Source organism: Engraulis encrasicolus, chromosome 21, assembly GCF_034702125.1.
Source record: "Engraulis encrasicolus isolate BLACKSEA-1 chromosome 21, IST_EnEncr_1.0, whole genome shotgun sequence".
Lineage (NCBI taxonomy): Eukaryota > Metazoa > Chordata > Actinopteri > Clupeiformes > Engraulidae > Engraulis > Engraulis encrasicolus.
In genome coordinates this window covers 33,006,272-33,027,097 of record NC_085877.1, presented here as the reverse complement: position 1 = coordinate 33,027,097, position 20,826 = coordinate 33,006,272, and the positions used below count along the sequence as shown (strand labels likewise).

General features: G+C 41.6%; 1 protein-coding gene across 1 annotated transcript in view; it reads right to left on the bottom strand.

Moving 5' to 3' along the window:
• Positions 1–2,659: 2,659 nt before the first annotated feature.
• The window catches only part of LOC134437380 (uncharacterized), an 85,669-nt gene continuing 67,502 nt past the window's right edge, over positions 2,660–20,826 (bottom strand). Inside the window, exons 4-12 of the mRNA XM_063186873.1 lie at positions 5,780–5,798; positions 5,602–5,648; positions 5,119–5,205; positions 4,917–4,985; positions 4,583–4,666; positions 4,282–4,350; positions 3,441–3,515; positions 3,085–3,103; positions 2,660–2,675 (exon numbers count right to left, since the gene is read on the bottom strand). Coding sequence (XP_063042943.1) covers positions 2,660–2,675; positions 3,085–3,103; positions 3,441–3,515; positions 4,282–4,350; positions 4,583–4,666; positions 4,917–4,985; positions 5,119–5,205; positions 5,602–5,648; positions 5,780–5,798 — 485 coding nt within the window. The remainder of the gene's footprint in view (positions 2,676–3,084; positions 3,104–3,440; positions 3,516–4,281; positions 4,351–4,582; positions 4,667–4,916; positions 4,986–5,118; positions 5,206–5,601; positions 5,649–5,779; positions 5,799–20,826) is intronic.

The window sequence follows — 20,826 nt, the reverse complement described above, 5'->3', positions numbered from 1 at the left end:
ATTGTAATGGGGGCAGGTATTTATTTATATTTTAAAAAACCTTAACATAGGCCTACTCCAAATATTTTCCCAAAAGGTATCACTGTTTGCTTGTTGTCTGCTGATGTTGCATAACCTTTTGGATTTTTTTTGGGAATAAATCAAAATGTTTTTTTGAAATGTAAACAAACACCTGCCCCCATTACAATGAGCAGGATCTCGGAAAAGGCTGAGAAAAAAAAAACAGGTAGTGACAAGTCCAGGGTAATGTGAGCATTACAATTGCATGTTGAAGAAATTGGCTGGAGTTATCCTTTAGCTCTGGGGTTCCCAACCTTTTTCAACTTGGGGCCCACTCGAAATTGTCAAAAATGTTCAGGGCCCACGTCTGACCCAATTAAGAATAAAACTCTAATAAATCAACAGCAACACATACCAAAATATGATTATTATTTTTCTAAAATGATTTCAAGGCCCACTTGGAATGCCCATAGGTTGAAAACCACTGCTTTAGCTAGTTCCTCCCACTTTTCTTTTGCTTGTGGCCTCTTACAGCTGTGTCGTCCCGCCCCCATGGGAAACAAAAACAAAAAATATACCCTGCTATCAGCCGCGGGCGAGCAGCTTTTGCCTAGCCTGATTATCATCAACGTTCAAATCTCTTCGAGACTTGGTCTGACCAAGAGCATAACAATTAACATTTCCCAAACGGCATGGTTGACCCGCCTCCCTTGGTTTGCTTATGGTTCAGGGTTCCCACGGGTCATGGAATTTCTGGAATATCATGGAATTCCATGAAAGTTTTTCCAGTCATGGAAATTTACCATTTTGCATGCACAGTCATGGAATATCATGGAATTTTCTGAACAGTTGTGTTAAAGCAACAACTGTTTTGTTTGGATATGACATTGTTTATTACTGGTTAACTATAAAGCTTCACCAGAGGCAGTTTGGTTTCACGCTGTAATTCTAGAATGCAATAAGCCCAATGAAGTCTGGCGATGGCTCAGCATCTGCTCTAGCGGTGAAGATAATCTTCATTTTTCACACTTTCAAAAACTTTTGAACATAATTTTTTTTTACGGGAATGGTCATGGAAATTTAGTTTTTTGAGACTAGAAAGTCATGGAAAATCATGGAATTTCTAGCTTTTCCCCATTCAACATCCTGATTGCAAATGAGGAAAATGACCTGAATAGTGCTTTTGCCAGACATATGTTGCCTTCACGGGCTCGGGACCTCTCGAGACAGCTGACGACACTGCTCACGTGACAACCGAATTCTGGACTTTGGCACATGAACGGCACAGATCCCGGAACAATCGGAAATCATGCCTGTTTTGTTTTTGGTCCTCTTTTCTTTTTTTACCCCCCTTGAGCCTCCACATCCACGCCATACCATTTTAGTTTAAGTAGACTAAATTAAACAGGCAGAGACCAGCATTACTGACATATGGGCATTTGCAATTGAATGACATTAACTGGTGTTGTTGATAGTGGCTACAAGATGACATTTGAGCATTTATGATACTGTTTACATGCCAGTTGCATGCATGGGCGCCATGTTGATGATGCGTGTGTCGTCACACTAAACATTAGCTCGGGAACTTTTTGAACGAGCCAATAGAATACAACTTCAATCATCATTAATGGTGTCTTGCCTCACATCATAAGGCTACAAGCACAAGGAGAGGTCAGGAGATCAGATAGCCTATTGAGATGGACCCGCAGTGTGTCATCACCTTACCTAGAAACACAAGCATTCATTCCCTGGCTGAAAACATTTTAATGTTAAAAAAAATAAAACAAATACAGCACACAGAATGTAACTATATGAAAGTGGATATAAATACAAAAATGAAAGTAAAGAACAAAACAAAAATTAAAATATATTAAAAATAGAAAAATACTGCAGCATGTGTGCATTCATGTTTATCACAATAAATATAATACATTCAAGCTTCCTATTAAAAAAAATAGTACATAAAAAAGAAACAATCTCAAAGAGAAAAAAACAAAACTGTTCATATTATCTTGATTTATAAAAATATAGGCCTACTATATAAAAACACCACTATATTACACAATCTGGTGAAGCTTTAAAAATGTTTGCCTTAAGTACTAAATATATATGGCATGGCATATGAGTTCCATTATACAGCACATAGGGGAGACTCCAGTCTATATGAAACTAATTTGAATCCTACCCTTAACAATAGGATGAACAACTGTCCCTTAACTCTTATCCTCAAAGAAGGCACCCATGCTCCATAGGCTGTAATCCATGCCCTGTAAAAACTTAACTTGCTTTGGATAAAAATATGCATGTTAAATGTATGAAATACTGAACACATTATTTTTAAATTATTATTATTATTATTATTATTATTATTATTATTATTATTATTTACAGTGGATTTGACCAAGGCAAAGACAATTCGATGTGCTAACAAATTAAAGGGACACTATGTAGGATCAAAAGTTTAATTAATTACAGCCGAGTCAGCCGATGCTTATTTGAGTCATTAGAAAGTGAACGATGACTCTCCTGACCACTTTTGCAGCCTGCTGTCAGAAACCCTGAATGTAACTTTTAGCAGACTGACACAAACGAACATTGGGGGGAAAGCTTCTCAGACGAAAAATTCCTTGTACGTAACATGAGAGACATATTCACATTTTCATCGACTGCTGGCACTGTGGGAAGAAACACATTCACACAGAAAGCTTAGTAAAACAGCATGTTTTCATAACGGCATGACATGGGCACGTAATCCTACATTGTGTCCCTTTAAGACAAAAGTGTCAAAATGAAAAAGAAAACCCCTACCCTGAACACTATACTGTAATGACAACAAAACTGAAATGTGGCGTGATCACACCTTTGTATTGCCTAAAAAATATAGGCACATTATGTAATCAGTACCAAAGCATCAAAAACACACAGTAGCAAAGTCAGGCAATGACTGGTCGTTTTACTGGCACAACTAGTCCATAACCGAATCCATAATTCCAGTCCAATTCTCATCTGGCTAACTATAATATCTCTTTGTTACACAAAATTACAGTACAGAGTATGCAGGCATGGGCAATGTACTGGTCTCACTTGTCCATGACTCGGACATCTGCGAACAAGATAAAAATAAATGAACAAAGTGAATAAATACACCACAAACGTAAAAAAAAAAAACCCCATATGAGCACAGCAGGCCTACAGTGTGGTAAACATTATGTACCGATAAAATAATCTAATGTTTACCAAACACTTAGAAATAAATGGAGGCAACTGATAACAATGTAACTTTTTCCAGACAATACAATAATTTACAAACAATAAACAATTAATTGGACACACAATGGACACACAAATCTTGGTAGGTTTCAGCAAATTACAAAATGTGTGTTCATACAGTATAATGCATGTTCCTTTGTTAAGAGTCTATATATTATGTTTATGTTTACCTTGGGTGTCAGGCTTCTTGCCTTTCTTCCTAACTTGTGCATAGGTTGCATCGCATCCTGCATCGCATCCTGCATCTGCAACATTATGATGATATGGATACGATGGAGCAGTGGGCCATTGTGTCAAAACAGTAAAACAAAGCATTGACCAGCCCCACTTGATGCTATAAGGGCAAGTTGTCCTGACAGGAACACAATGAAATGAACCAGACAGACACTCTTTGCTGAGGAGAACTTATATGTGATTACAAACATGATAAAATGATATGACTGAGAATGTGTCCCAAAATTGCGCACTCGCACTCGCACACAAACACAAACACACACACACACACACACACACACACACACACACACACACACACGTTATCTGATGGTGGACGATACCAAAGTTATTCCTAGAGGAAAGATCTTCCTCATCGATATAAATCAATGGGAACTGTTCTGCTGCCAACAGCCAATCATTATGCTGAACTGAACATTTAGTGTTCCAATTATCTTGCAGTCTCATTCTCCACTCAAAGTGAAGCATTTATTTTCCGAAATCAAATCATAGAACATTCGCAACAGAGCTTAGCTCACTGAACCAAAGACGAAGAGATGCCAGAGACGCATGAAGCACTACGCTTGCACAGTGTCAAAATATCCTGTGAAAAAAGCTGATTTACTAAACTTAAATTTGGATTCACAAAAAGCAACTGCACACAAATCCACTTTCACAGTGGATCCACTTTTCACTTAGATTTCCATATTCATTTCCAGAGGCTCTGGTCTTACTAATCCGAAAAAGATGCCCAAAGTGAGATAACTTGGATAGAGCTACTTTGGAGATACGTCTTACCTGTACTCTTCAGAGGCTTCATCTTGATGTGCACATCAGCGTAGGTGACATCACTGGGACCAGCAGAACCTTACCATGAGAAAATAATAACTAAGTTAAAAACAAAACAACAACGTACAAATCCCAGTATAGCGACAACTCATAAGTCCCTTGGGTCATTGCAATTTGGTTATCATTAGCGCTAATGAAGTGATATTTTCAAGTTGTAAGATGACTAGTTGACACATAATCGACAATCAAACAAACAACAATAAAGTGCAACTGCACATCCTTGTGCGGTAACCTCAGGTATACAGCTCACCTCGTTTCTTTCCCTTCTTGTTCTTGATGGTAACTTCTGAATATGTCACATTACTTCCATCATTGGGGTCATCGTCATCTTCACCTAAGACAAGACAACACACACACACACACACACACACACACACACACACACACACACACACACACACACACACACACACACACACACACACACACACACACACACCCACACACACACACACACACACACACACACACACACACACACACACACACACACCATGACCATGACCAAAGATACAACAACAATAGCCATGTACTGTACACGATCTGATGTTCTGTCCATATAAAAACAAAGAACAAGGTTTTACTGTTATCCGTAGTCTTCAATGGCTTTACAGTAGAATACAGGGTGTCTGACTGGGCTGCATTGGTCTTGCCTGAAAGAGGGTTTCACAACAAACAGGTATTACCACTTAATGTACCCCTATTCAACGACCTGACACATACTGTAGGTGACCTAGTATACAGTACAAGGCCATCTTGAAAGGCCCAAATTTATGTCTGACTGACCTTTCTCCTTTTTGTTCTTCTTGTCACCGTTTTCTTCCAGCTTGATGTCAGCATAGACCACATCACTGGCTCCAGCCACAGCATCACCTATTGTATTGGGAAGAATATGGAAGGAACACTAATTAAGTTGTAGAAATAAAGAATAGCTTTTGTATTCAACCTTTTGCTACTTTCTAAAGGCTTTACATATGGGAAATCTAGGATTTTTTTGGGGGGGGGGGGAATTTGTCAAATGTTTATTAGAAATGAAATGGTTACATCAAATACATTAGCAAAGCACGAGGAGGAGTCAATACTTTCCACTTGTGTCATAGCAACATTATCTCCTTGAATGTGAATAAATCAGCCCATTTCTCCATTGAGTGCATGTGTATATTACTACCCTGTCAGACAAGTTTCCTTCCACAAGGATCGCTATCAAGACTAACATGAAGCTTACTTTAACTTACACTAAATTATTTTAAATGCTCTCAACTTTTTTACCTGATGCTGTTGCTGGTTGTCTGCTGTACCCACTGCTCTGATGGCCACTAGAGGGGGACAAAGACAAGTTCATAATAAAAACAAGGACAGAGAGAGAGAGAGAGAGAGAGAGAGAGAGAGAGAGAGAGAGAGAGAGAGAGAGAGAGAGAGAGAGAGAGAGAGAGAATATCAAACTTACAGGTTTGGTGTTGTAGAACCTAAAAAAGAAATAAGTATTACCTTCTCAAGCATGCATAATAGTGGGATATACTATATCTTCTAGAGCTTAAACTATTGACTTTTGATACATTTTTTGATACATTGTTTTCTTACCTTTAGATTTCCGTTTGCAATAAAGCAGGACAAATAAAATGATCAAAGCTGAGGCTATGACCAAGCCAACCACCACACCAACTGCCACCATGGATCCTGAATAAGAACCCGATGATAGCAGAAACATTTTTAAGGATGCAACTAAATAATAAAATGCTAAAAAAAAAAAAAAAAAAACAATCGTGTGATATTGATGAACACTTAAGCAGCAAAAAGTCACTAAAATTCCTAACCTGTCATTTTCTGCATCACTGTGATCCAGCTCTCTGGTGACTCTCCTTTCTCTGTGTTGTTGCACTTGTAGAGGCCCTCATGTGACTTTGAGACTGCAGGGATGGTCATGTCTCCTGTGCTGGAGGTGTGGAGGAGTGTCCCATCTTTATAGAAGGCAGCGCTGATGTTTGATGGCTGATTGCGATATCTACAGCGCAGAGTCAGAGGATCTCCCTCCATCACAGGATGGACAGGACTCTCCAGGATCACATCACCGTCTACACAGAAGATCAGCTCATTAAGGTGTTCGAATTGTAGGCCTATATTTACTAACTTGAGTGAATAATGATTGCAGGGATTTAAGAAAATCATTCTTGATTAGAGGTAAATAAAAGTGTCTCCCATGAAAATAGCTACTATTACAGTACAATAATTAGTAAATAACATCAGCGCATGAAGCAATCCAACCAATATTCAGAATTCCTCAAATTGTGTGTCCCTGAACTCACTGTGTACAGTGATGTTGATGGGGTTACTCTGCTCTCCAGACTCAGATTGACACCAGTAAACTCCACTGTCTAATGTAGATGCTGAGCTGGTGCTGCAGGTGGATCCAGTTTCTGATCTCCAGCCAGGGGGACACCCTGCTGACCCTTCCCCTCTGCCTGAGAACCGCATCAGGCTCCATCCAGTGGAGTTGCCCTGAGCCCCACAGCTCAGTGACAGAGGCTCAAGTGTGAAGATCTGGGTCCAGTTTGAATGGCTAACTATAGACACATTTGGGGATGATCCTGTGGCAGACACAAAGAATGGTATAACACATAAAGATAAGACTCTGCTAAAAGTGAGCCTGTAGTGATGGGTAATGTCCATTTGCTATACTGTAAGGACATGACGCCTCACCTGTGATCCAGAGAGGCTGAGGTTGGCTGTAGACTGTCTGATAGGGAGGCTCTCCTCTCTCTGCTCTGCACACATAGACCCCTGTGTGTCTGAGAGCAGCAGGGCTGAGAGAGTAGGAGCCTCCAGCTCCTCTGCTGCTGTCTGGGAGAATCTGAAAGCTCTGAGAGTTGGCTTTGGGATTGTATGGCATTTTTGACCAGTTGAATCTCCAACCTGCAGATGACTGTTCCACTTTGCAGCTAAGTTTCACAGAGTCTCCTTCATTCAACCAAGGCTGTGATGATAAACTCACAGCAGCCTTGGCCTTTTCTGTTAAAGACAAATATTCGTTCAAGTATTATCCAACACTATTTCTATTTAGACTGTACTTGACCATTTGTCTGTCATGATAATTGATGCGTATAGGACACAACTAATTTATGGACCATATCACATGGATTTTCTAAATAATACAGCAATATAGCAAACTGCTCCATTACAACTATTTAAAGGGACAGTTTGGTCAATTTCAACATGCAGTTGTAATGCTCACACTACCCTGGACTTGTCAGTGCCTGAGATTTTTTTTTCTTCTTCTTCAGCCGTTTCCGAGATCCTGGTCATTGTAATGGGGGCAGCTCTTTGTTTACATTTCAAAAAAACATTTTTATTTATTCCCAAAAACATCCAAAAGGTTATAAAACATCAGCGGACAACTAGCAACCAGCGGTACCTTTTGGGAAAATATTTGGAGTAGGCCTATATTAATTTTTTTAAAATGTAAACAAACACTGCCCCCATTAGAATTGCTCAAATCTCGGAAAGGGCCGAGCCGAAAAATGTGGCATCACCGGATACTGACAAGTCAAGGGTAGCGTGAGCAATACAACTGCATGTTGAAATTGACCAAACTGTCCCTTTAATAGCAGCATAAACAGTACATTATACAGTAAGAAAGATTACATGTAAGCCACGCCCACGTGTATATGATCACAGAAACACAGTCATGCGCACCTTTTAAAACCGCCACAGTAACAGGTCTACTTTCACTTGACTTTTTAAAGTTCCTTTGGTTTTCTCCTTTGCAAGAGTAATTTCCAGTCAATGACGAAGAAGCGCTGAAGTTGTACTCCTGAGAAGGCATGTATTTGAAGGCGCTAATCTCTCTTCCATTAAGATACCAGCCGTAGTTCCATGTACTGTTTCCCCCATCTTCTATGTGGCATTTTAGGGAGACTGTTTCGCCCTTGAAAAACTCAGTCCAATTCGACCTCAGGGTAACAACAGCTCTTGGTCTTCCTGCAAAGTGAAAATGACCAATCATTGTCAATATAAACAGTTTATAAAGCTCTGTGTTCTTTAGATGTCATTTTCAAAGTCAAACTAACCTGTAACATTCATTTGCACCTCATTGCTGTACTGAGTGTAGTAGACTGGCTCTCCTCTCCCAGCTCTGCACCAGTACTGTCCTCCATCAGACACTTTAGCAGAGCTGATGCTGTAGGAGTTTCCACCAGTCTGGGCCACAGGAGTAGAAGTCTGGGTGTCTCTGTACCAGTAGAAGACTAATCCAGAGGTAATGCCCAACTCACACGTCAGACTGACAGAGTCTCCGGTGAATAGCTGTGGCCTCTGGTTTAATACAAGATGGAGCTCTGATTCTAGAAGGGAGAGACCATGTGATTTCAGTCCACAGCCTCAACAGAGTGCATATTGGTCTCAGGAAGAAACGTACTGTAGCTCAGACAATGTTTTTTTCCAAACACAATTAATATGATATCGGCAGTTAAATATTAAAAAGGGTTGTGAGTACTACACTCTGCTTGAAGCCAGAGAGAGAGAGAGAGAGAGAGAGAGAGAGAGAGAGAGAGACAGAGACAGAGAGAGAGAGAGAGAGAGAGAGAGATGCTCATGTGTTTACCTTTTACAACAAGGATAATGCCCTTGCTTATGTGTGATGTTGTGGGTCTGTCTCTCCTCTCCCCCTGACACCAGTACTGGCCCTCATCAGACTCAGCAGCACTTGTCATGGTGAAGGTGTTTCCCTCAGACACTGGGACTCTGCTTGGTTCCTTATACCACTTGTATGTCCAGCCATAGGACCCTATCACACAGGTCATAGTGACTTTCTCTCCCGTGAACACAGGACTCTGGGGGACTGAAGTAAGTGTTGCTGTGGGTAGGGCTGTGGAGATAGAACTAAAATATTAAACTTGAGGAGACTGCGTATTTATATCCACTTGTTAATCTGTATTAGGCTAAACCACATATTGGTGGCTACTGCAGATGAAAACATGAACTAGTTTGTGTAACTGCTTTAGGGAAACAGTTTTGATAGCACAAGTTGCAGAATCAGCATGGTTACCCCAATAACTCTAGACTTATGTTCATATTCATAATCCAATATACCACCGATTACCTCACCTAGTACTGTCAGGAAAGCAGTGTTGCTGAGGCTTGTTAGTTTCCCACTGCCCTGTCTCTTTCCATAGCATGCATAGTGTCCTCCATTAGACTCATCAGCATTGCCTATGGTGTACGTGTTTGCATTTGATTCTCCGAGTGACCTGAGGTTATCCCATGACCAGCGCTTATGTTCCCACCAATATGTCCAGCCACCTGATGGCTGTATGAGGCAAGTCAGAGTGACTGGCTCTCCAGGGTGCACAGTGGCCATTGAGATCTCCACTGTAGGTACTGGCATAGCTATAGAGCGAAGAAAAGACATCAAACCAGGCTGTTTCAAAATTATGAAATATATCAGATGGAATGAGCTACCATAGTCAATACCTGTTATGGTGATGGATGTGGGTTTGCTGGGCTGGGAGTTGCTTGGACTACCGCTTCTACGTCCTTCACATGTGAACTGGTACTGTCCAGGTTTATCAGGTAGATAGATGCTGCTGCTCTGATATAGTCCTGTACCAATATAATAAGAGTCTCTATACCAGTCATAATACCAGTCTGTGTGCTCTGCTATGTCACACCTGAGAGTGACTTTATCTCGAGGGTAGTATGGACCCTGAGGAGACACTACAGACACTGTAGCTGTGGGCAGATCTGTGGAGGAAAAACAGACACACATTCACACAAACTCATATTACTTGGCAGGAAATAAAAACATGATATTGAAAAATTTAGATTAACTATATAAATAAAGCTTACCTGCAGAACTATAGTAGACCAACAAGCTCAGCACTAGAACACACATACAACTTTGTTTTAAAACCCTTATAATAGAAACAAGTACCATAGTACCAAAGAGGTTGTATAACTATAAAGAAAAGTCATGGGGTTGAGTTGGGCATTGGGGTGGGATGCTAAGCAAGCATAGACTGTGGGAGGACAAGGACTGTGTGTGTGCTGGGAGGGAGATTTGAATAGTGTGACTATGTCAGATTTGTCACACTAGGACATTATTGAAAATGCACAATACCTCTTTTTAATATATGTTCTCTTTATGTATTCTGCATGATCAGTGCATGTAAAGAAATCATCAATAAAGCTGACTTGACTTGACTTGAATAAGGCGAGGGCCATACGTATGAGTATGTGATGTAGAGAGCCAAAAGCTAGTTGTGTTCTATATGTGTGTATAGAGCGAGGTGGGAGTCAGCGCTTTCATAGTGTTTGAGAGCATATGCTGAGTATGTGGGGGAGGATGGGCTGTGCCTGTGGGGCCTGATGTTAGTCTGGGAGCCCAGATAGAGTAGCATGCACAGGAAAATGCTTTGCCAAGCAACCATCGCTATGATTTTTATCACTTTGCAAGCGGTTCTTTTACCCAGCGCCTAAAGTGACAGTGATGGCTCTGGTGCACCAACTGTGTTACACCAACCATGGACTGTGGCTGACAGTGACACCACAGATGACTAAAATATGTGCAGTTGTCACATTAGGGTTTGGACTTCTACAGATTATAAATGTATTTCCTTTTCAGGCTTTTAAACGGAAATATGTATATATTATTGTTTTTTTAATTTGTGAAAACAATCACAGCTCTCTGATATTTCATCACAAGTGTAATAGGTAGCCTAGGCCTAATGTAATAATGAAATAAATGCAAATCTTATAAAATAACTATAATTCAATAATAATAGTAGTAATAGTAATAACAGTAATAACTATAGTTATTAATAAGAAGTTGAAAACCACGAGTGTTGTAATTACATCTGTACTACTTCTACTTCATACAACTCTGTCACCCGGAAATTCACATGCACACATGCACGGATGTGCACGCACACGCACACGCACACGCACACATTACTTACTACGTCATACAACTCTGGGGTGGTGGTGGTGCATGAGTGTGTGTGTGTGTGTGTGTGTGTGTGTGTGTGTGTGTGTGTGTGTGTGTGTGTGTGTGTGTGTGTGTGTGTGTGTGTGTGTGTGTGTGTGTGTTTGTGCAGTCCCCCCCCCTGTCGGCTTCCCTGTGTGTGTGTGTGTGTGTGTGTGTGTGTGTGTGTGTGTGTGTGTGTGTGTGTGTGTGTGTGTGTGTGTGTGTGTGTGTGTGTGTGTGTGCTTGCATTTGCGTGTGTGCATGCACATGTGTGCGTGTGTGTGGTTAGACTGAGCTTGTGTGTGGGGGGAGCCTGGACAATGTGCATGATAGGACATGGACTGTGCATTGCTGGATGTGGTCTGCACTGTGCAGTATGATCAATGGCCATCGAAACTGGTTAAAGTCCCATTGTCATGGTGACCACCGCACAAAGTGCACACACTTTGGGACTGAGGTAGTAGTGCTACACAATTGTTTGTCACCAACAAACATTGAAACAAACATAGGCCTACTATACTCTTATTTTTCAGAAATTAGCTTCAAACTTTCTCACACACAATAACATATGTGCAAACAACAGCATGATTAAAGCGACCGCAACAGCATGTTTAAGATAGCTTTACAAAGACAGGATGTAGAGCACTTTTCTGAGTTAAAGGTACACTGTGCAGGAAATGGTCAAAAAAGGTACTGCAACTATGCTGCTCATTGAAACTGGACTGCCTTTTCATGAATATTTATTATGTAATAAACTAATATTTTTTTGTTTGGCCCAAGTACAGTCATTTTTGCAGTTAAAATGTCTATTTCTGGAAATTCAAAATGGTGGACCATGGAGAAGATCCCCCTATTCGAGACTCACTAGTTTGACGCCGTGTCGCCCGAGAGAGCTGTACTTGCGCCTTACGTCATTCAGAGTGACAGCTGCCTCACGGTGCACAAAAGCAAATGGCGCACTTGTGCACTTCATGCACTATGTTTCAGTCCGTAACTAGGATACGGGCAGACGCACTGAAACATGAACACTGAAGTGCACAAGTGCACCATTTGAGATTCAGTCGTGTTTTCAGTAATTCAAGCAATTCTGCAAACGACACCCTGATGCAACCGCATTTTTATTAGCAGGCCTAAGTATTTGTTAAACGTACCTTGCGCTGAGGTCCTGTTATTGCAAACGAGGCATAGGCCTATTAAAAGCATTAGAGTTCTAAGTTTGCTCGCAGTTGTCTTAAATCATGAATTAACCTTAATAATTATTTTTGTAGGTGGCCAACATGTAACCTAATAATAATAAAAAATGCATAGGCCTACCCTAGGCAGATGCAACTTTATCTTGACAAGATCTATACAAGAAGCTCGCAGTAGCTTTGTGTCCAGAAGCTGGCATATTAGACGCATCAGCGCTCTAAGTTTGGAAATTGGCTCGTGGTTGCTTTGAGTCAAGGTCCCGTTATTGCAAACAAGGTGAAGCAGTTTAAGCTAAGTTATTACAGTAGCCTATTTTTGTAGGTGGCCAACGTGCAGGGATGGTTAAAGATACAGTTACATGTATTTTCAATACAAATACAAAATACTCAGCAAAAAGTGTTACAAATAAGATACAAAATACATAGGGGCCTAACTGTAACAGTATCTAATATCGAAATACAGTATTTTGTATTTTCAAGACACAAAATACACAACAAAATACAACAAAAACCATTGTGTACAAAAACTACCAATTTGACTTACACAGTTAAATTAATTGATCAATTAATTTCTGAGGAATAAATTGATGATTAGAAAACAAATAAAAGCTCAAACAAGAAAGAAAGAGGCCCTGCTGTAGGCTAAGTATGTATGTATGTATGCCCTTTATCGTCCCAGTGGGGAAATTCATGTGTTGCAGGGGTATCATACAGTACATGCGTACAACTTGTGCAAAAATACTGAAGATGACATACAATGACCAAAAAGTTGAATAATATTACAAGGGAGATATGTACTGTAGGCTGTGTCCTCATAACTAATTTTTCAAACAGCTTTGCATTCCAACGGCGATGGGGCCGGTTTATGAGGCCTGCAAATGAGAACATCTCTCATTTTCCTGATAATTTTTCACTATTTTCTACGTGTGATTAACATTTCTTTACTCTGAATGCTTTGGCATAACGCCCACTGAAAGATACAGTGATGCGGCGAGGGAAAAGCCCTTTGGAAGCTGCCATTGAAGGCAGTGTGGCAGTAAGACAATGAGTCTTAAAAATAGTTTTCGACAAAGTAATAAAAAGGGCCCACGTGTGCGTAGGATCCGGTATCCGGTTCCGGATCCGGCAGGATCTTAAGCAGTGGATCCGGTATCCGGCAGGATCCTGAAAATCAGGATCCGGTGCATCTCTAAATAATACTATAAGGGAGATACTGTAGGCTGTCATCATAACTAATTTTTCAAGCAGCTTCGCATTCCAACGTTGGCGATGGGGCCGGTTTACGAGGCCTCTCAACTGGTCACCCTTCATTCTTGGCTTAATTTGTTTGAATTAACATGTCAGTGCCATAAGAATAGCGCTCATTTCTGTGACAAAGTAGAGATACAAGTGCTTATAGGATGGTGGCCAGAGTAGGTATTGCAACTATACTGCTCATTGAAACTGCGCTCCCTATAGCATGGTGGCCAGAGTGGGTATTGCAACTATACTGGTTGGCTCTATGAGTGCATTCCAATATGCGACCTTGCTTCCTCCACTTGTGCTTGTGGCCTCGTCCCGCCTCCGTGGAGAAAACAATTAAGTTTCCCAGCTGTCAGCCTAGCCACAACAACTTTTAGGGGACTGTTTTTCATTCACCATCCCAATTGCAAATGAGAAAAAGACTTTACAATTGAGCTTTTGTGAGATATTTAAATATAATGCTGTTGTCTGTGATTTCATCCCGACATATTACTTCCTGGTACGAGGCCACAAGCAGAAGTGGAGGAAGCAAGGTTGCATATTGGAACGCACTTTGGCTACAGCTAGTTTTAAAACAATATGCACAGGTAATATCTCAATTCTACACAAAAGGCCCTAAATGGCAAACTGAAAGCAAGTTTGAATGACATGGGGAAAATATTAACACCTCATTGAGGAATTAAGTAAATGATTAGCCAATCACCTTGAACCAAACTGAACTTGCAGTCAAGGCTTAAAGTGTACCTCCGGGATTTTGGACACCAGACCTCATTTCCGAGTCAGCCAGGGTGTAAACAATGTGTCCAGAACGTTTTTTTCACATTCCATGCAGTCCTTGTGAATTCTCATATCCATGTTGCTAAGCTAGCGCAAGTGAACGGAGATGGTAGTAGCCTGCCCCCAAAAATAGTCTTATCCCGTTTAAACAACATTCAAAATAAAACCGTTATTATACCATACTGCAAGTGTAAATGTTTGTCTTAGTAGAATGAAGTTTGAAATTAAACCAACCTTGCACTGCGTGGATTTTGCCATGTTGAGAGACTATTTTCTCGGGGTCGGCGGAATTTTACTTTGCTCTCTTCAGTTGTGATGTAGCCCACCCACCCACTGCAGGGACCCGCAAGAGACATTGCAAATCAAGGCTAGTTCTACAACTGCTTTCGGATCGAATAGTGGATTAAAACCCAACGACATAGCACCATGGTACATCAGTGTGTATATACCAACTGCAATAATAAAGCCCACAGATGGGTATCGGCAAGTTTCCATTGGTTTCCGTGAAAGATGTTGAAAGAACCAAACTCTGGCTCCTGGCTGCAGGGCTACATCAACACACCGATGGAGACGCTCCGTAAGCTACCCCGGTGCTTTGCAGTGACCATTTCAGTCCCGACGACTTCAAAAAGTCCTTCTCGAAGTCTAATACCTACACGGAAAACTCTAAAAGTGTCCGCGGTGCCAACCGCATTCCCAGATCTACATTTTGTGGCGCGCACCAACAGTCTCCGAAGAACAGGTTTGCTATGCTTTTTGCTTCTATGATGGTAGTAGTAGAGTCATAATTGGAGGTTCCGTGACCAACCTCTGGCAACAATGTTTTGATGATTGATTTGACCTCTATGGACCCTTTAAAAAAGATTTAGCCCCCATGTCCCTCGCAAAAATCCCGGGCTTTTTTGCTAGAGAGCCAAATTCAAAATGGCGTCCGGCGGCATCTCTAAAAAAAAACTTTTGATCTGAATGACCTAGAATCATGTATGAAGGCACTTTTTCATATGAGTCAACCATGAGGATTCCAAATCTGACATCATTTTGGTTATAAAACTTTGTTTTGACAGCGAAATTCAAGATGGCCGCCATCTAGAACCGTTATTTTCGACCTTTTTAGGCCGTCACCGCCCAAAATTATCATATTTGGACTGGGAACCTTCCAATTTGTGTGACTCCATTTCTCATGTAAAGATATTGAGAGAATAGCTGATCTACAAGCCCAGAATTCCTCACATTGGGAGGCGTAGTGGGCTTGTAGATGGGCTATTTTAACAATGTGTCTTTTTTTAATAGGCTATTATTTGACAATTTGGCAGGTATTTTAGCATTGTTTGATGATTAGTTTGGATGCAGTGATGGTCTTTGACTTTGAGAGTCCTTACATCATGACCCCACCCCCCCCAAAACAGTGGGTCTTGACCCACAGGTTGAGAACCACTTATCTAGTAGAAAAACCCTTCACGTTTCACATTTTCCAAGCATTCTTGCACAGAGAGGCCCGTTGAGGAACTCGAGGCAAGAGCTGCTGAAATGGAAGAAGTGCGCTCGCAGCAGTGATCAACTTGGTTGAAGACCAAGTGGTCTTGCAGCTGGGGGAGCTTCACAAACTGACTGTGTTGTTGAGGAATGTGTGGTCTTATTCAACCCCAATGGCACATACAGGAAGACGCAGAAGAGCAAGCTCATCTCGAAGATCTCCCTCCACCCTGTTTTGATTTAAGAATCCTATCTTGCTCTAATTGACATAGGCATGATCTGGAGCAGGGTTTCCCAAACTGGGGTGTGTGCACCCCTAGGGGTGCACGGCCTGCCTTAAGGGGGTGCGTGAGCTGAATAGAGCAATGGCGGATATGGTCGTTTTTTTATCCAGTATTAATGAACATTAAGTAGTTTTTAATTGTATGGTGCATTCTATGCTGGAAGGGTCCATCTGAAGTGTAGTTTAATTCCAAGGCTATTGGAAAAGAGAATTCCCCAAAAACGACTGTGCTTAATATGCAGTGAATGAGCAGTGAATCCATACTTGTGTGGCCATCAGATTCAGCACACCAAAATATTCGCTGAGGGGGTGCGCGAACCACATTGAAATCTACAAGGGGGTGCACAAGGAAAAAAGTTTGGGAACCCCTGATCTGGAGGACGGGAACTCCATCAGCAGAAGATTGGCAGACACAGGACGGCACCCTATACAAGTAGGTTGGGCTATGCCCAAAAGCTGTCATCCATCATCCTTGCCTTCTCATGCTCCCAGTATCATCGGTGCCAATGATCCCTACGATACACTATACTTAACAAAAGAAGAAGAACGAGACCTGCGCATACATGGTGCACATACATACACATGCAATTGACAAGTTCCCATCTGCCAAGTCTTTCAAAATGTTATTGTGTAGTGTCAAAAACAAGAAAAAGACTACACCATTGAGCAGTCTGAAGCTCTTCACTGTTAATGATGGTCAATGACAGTCAGGTTGTAGTGGCCCTGTTGTTATTGATGCAGCTGATATACCGATGTCTACGGCAGCTTCCTGGCATGCTAAGCATTAAGAGAGACAAAGAGACGGTCCTCTTCTGTGACCTTTTGACAGAAGAGATGGCAGACAGCCTGTAAAACAGTGTAGCTGCACAATGCCATGATGCCAACTCAAGGTTCTATGAAAAAGGAAAATCATCAGTGTATGAGCTCCCAGGGTCACCCCTATGTTCCCCGAGTCCTATGTCCCCCGGCCACCGGGGAACTTAGAACCCTTTTTTCAAAAAGGGGTTCTATTCCTGCTGCTTCCAAGTAGACTGCTGCCGCATGACTAGCGAGGGTTGTTGTTAGAGTTATGGTTAGGGTTAGGCTGCCACTGTTCGCAAACTTGACATGAAATACGCATGGCAACCGTTCGTGCAAGAGATATGCATGTGAAACATCCTGGGCCATACAATGCGGGGAACATGGGACCCCTTTGAGGAAAAGGGTCGGTAGTTCCTCAGTCCCATACAAAGACCGGGGAATACAGGAGCCAGGGAAGCTATACGCTATACTCTCAACCATGTTTGAGTGGCGATGGGTGGTTCTTTAGTGTGGGGTGGCACACTAGATACGGCAAGTAGTTGGGACAGAGTTGGCATAAGCTGTCTGCATATGGAGGGAGACAGATAAAAGACTTTCTCTTCATGGTCTTCGACTTGGAAGCACAGGCTTCAGCCATGGTGCTACTTTTCTTGTCTGCATAGATCATCTGTATCGTGAACACAAGCAGCTGTTGTACTCCCTCTTCAAGGTGAACAGAGAGCAACCGAGAGTTGCTGCCTTGCCACAGAGCTCTTTAGCACCTTATCATGTACTGATGATTTTCCTTTTTCATAGAACCCTACAGGTAAGTTGGCATCACAGCCTGTAAAGTAGTGTAGCTGCACAATGCAGTCTGCCATCTCTTCTGTCAAAAGGTCACGGAAGAGGACCGTCTCTTTGTCTCTCTTAATGCTTAGCATGCCAGGAAGCTGCCGTAGACATCGGTATCAGCTGCATCAATAACAACAGGGCCACTACAACCTGACTGTCATTGACCATCATAAACAGTGAAGAGCTTCAGACTGCTCAATGGTGTAGTCTTTTTCTTGTTTTTGACACTACACAATAACATTTTGAAAGACTTGGCAGATGGGAACTTGTCAATTTCATGTGTATGTATGTGCATTACCATGTATGCGCAGGTCCTGTTCGTCTTCTTTTGTTAAGTATAGTGTATCGTAGGGATCATTGGCACCGATGATACTGGGAGCATGAGAAGGCAAGGATGATGGATAACAGCTTTTGGGCATAGCCCAACCTACTTGTATAGGGTGCCGTCCTGTGCCTGCCAATCTTCTGCTGATGGAGTTCCCATCCTCCAGATCATGCCTATGTCAATTAGAGCAGAGTTTCTCAAAGTGGGGCGCAAGCCTTCCTGGGGGGGCGCGGAGGCATCACAGTGTGATATCTGCCACCCCCCCCCCAAAAAAAAGATTTCCTATATGGCCAATAAGCCAATATGTTTAAAGCCCCCCTCACCAACATTATATTATTCATTGTCATTGATTTGAATAGAATAGGAAATGAACACACATCTGCACTGCATTCGACTGCAGTCCCTCTTTGTTTTATCTCACCTTTCCTTTAATTCTGCGCAGCAATCGCAAAATCAGTTTGTGCAAGTACTGCTTTTGCTTAGAAACCATTTATTTACTAATTTACCTCAGGTCAGAAATAACTATGATAGCGCCAGCCAGAAGTGATTTTTACCCCACTAAAAGGGGGAGGGGCCACGGAGGCATCCAGACCCTCTGAGGGGCAAATGATGGGAAAAGTTTGAGAACGACTGAATTAGAGCAAGATAGGATTCTTAAATCAAAACAGGGTGGAGGGAGATCTTCAAGATGAGCTTGCTCTTCTGCGTCTTCCTGTATGTGCCATTGGGGTTGAATAAGACCACACATTCCTGGGGGAGCTTCACAAACTGACTGTCTTCAACCAAGTTGATCACTGCTGTGAGCACACTTCTTCCATTTCAGCAGCTCTTGCCTCGAGTTCCTCAACGGGCTTCTCTATGCAAGAATGCTTGGAAAATGTGAAACGTGAAGGTCTTTTTTTTAACTAGATACGTGGTTCTCAACCTGTGGGTCAAGACCCCCCTGATTTGGGTGGTGGGGTCATAATGTAAGGACTCTCAAAGTAAAAGACCATCACTGCATCCAAACTAATCATCAAACAATGCTAAAATACCTGCCAAATTGTCAAATAATAGCCTACAAAAAAGACACACTGTTAAAATAACCCATCTACAAGCCCACTACGCCCCACAATGTGAGGAATTCTGGGCTTGTAGATCAGATATTCTCTCAATATCTTTACATGAGAAATGGAGTCACACAAATTGGGAGGTTCCCAGTCCAAATATGATAATTTTGGGCGGTGACGGCCTAAAAAGGTCGAAAATAACGGTTCTAGATGGCGGCCATCTTGAATTTCGCTGTCAAAACAAAGTTTTATAACCAAAATGATGTCAGATTTGGAATCCTCATGGTTGGCTTGTATGAAAAAGTGCCTTCATACATGATTCTAGGTCATCCAGATCAAAAGTTATTTTTTAGAGATGCCGCCGGACGCCATTTTGAATTTGGCTCTCTAGCAAAAAAGCCCGGGATTTTTGCGAGGGACATGGGGGCTAAATCTTTTTTAAAGGGTCCATAGAGGTCAAATCAATCATCAAAACATTGTTGCCAGAGGTTGGTCACGGAACCTCCAATTATGACTCTACTATAGCCCAGTGGTAGAACTATAATGGCTTCGCCTACGTTAGCCAAAACTTGGGCTAGAAGTTACCCTTTTGGATTGGCATGTTGTAATGCTTTACTGTTATTTTGTGTAATTGCTGTGACAAATGGCATTAGACATGACTTGCCGTATTCCTATGGATTCATAAGTTACGCAACGCTATGTGATCTGGCTTGACATTGTGAAATATGTCACTCGTAGCTCTAGTTATTATTACATGGAATGTTTTTTGAGACGAGATGGAATGGGAGGATGAAAGGGAGAGGAGTGTGCGTTCTGTTCGCCAACATGCTGTGTAGACACACGGGTCATCTAGTAACAACCAAACATTGTTATGGCATATGTTTCAATGTTACGAAAGGTTTACAAAGTCGGACAGAAAGCATTACTCTTGATGTTTGCGAGCGAGGTCAGGGAGAGGGGAAAACCGTTCAGTTTTACAAACTTCAAAGATGTTGGAGTTCGCTCTATGGAAAAGTTATGGATGTGTCAAACGAAGCTAGGATTTGTACTAGGAATATCACTCCGCGGCTGTCAAGCTTTCAAACCGGAACACAAATTGCTGATGGTGATCAAACATGATTGCAATGTTGGTTTAATTTCAAACTTCATTCTATCAAGACAAGTATTTACACTTGCAGTCTGGCATAATAATGGGGTTGTTTTGAATGTTGTTGCAACCGGATAAGACTATTTTTGGGGGCAGGCTACTACCATCTCCGTTCACTTGCGCTAGCTTAGCAACATGGATATGAGAATTCACAAGGACTGCATGGAATGTGAAAAAAACGTTCTGGACACATTGTTTACACCCTGGCTGACTCGGAAATGAGATCTGGTGTCCAAAATCCCGGAGGTACACTTTAAGAAATCCAAGCATGTGCCTCATATACTTTTTAACCTACAGCACCATCTTGTGTTCATATTGTGTAATGACATTCTTTAGAACAAAGTATTTGTATTTGTAGTTTTGTGAAATACACAAAATACTATATGAAAGTATTTTGATACAAAATACAAATACATGT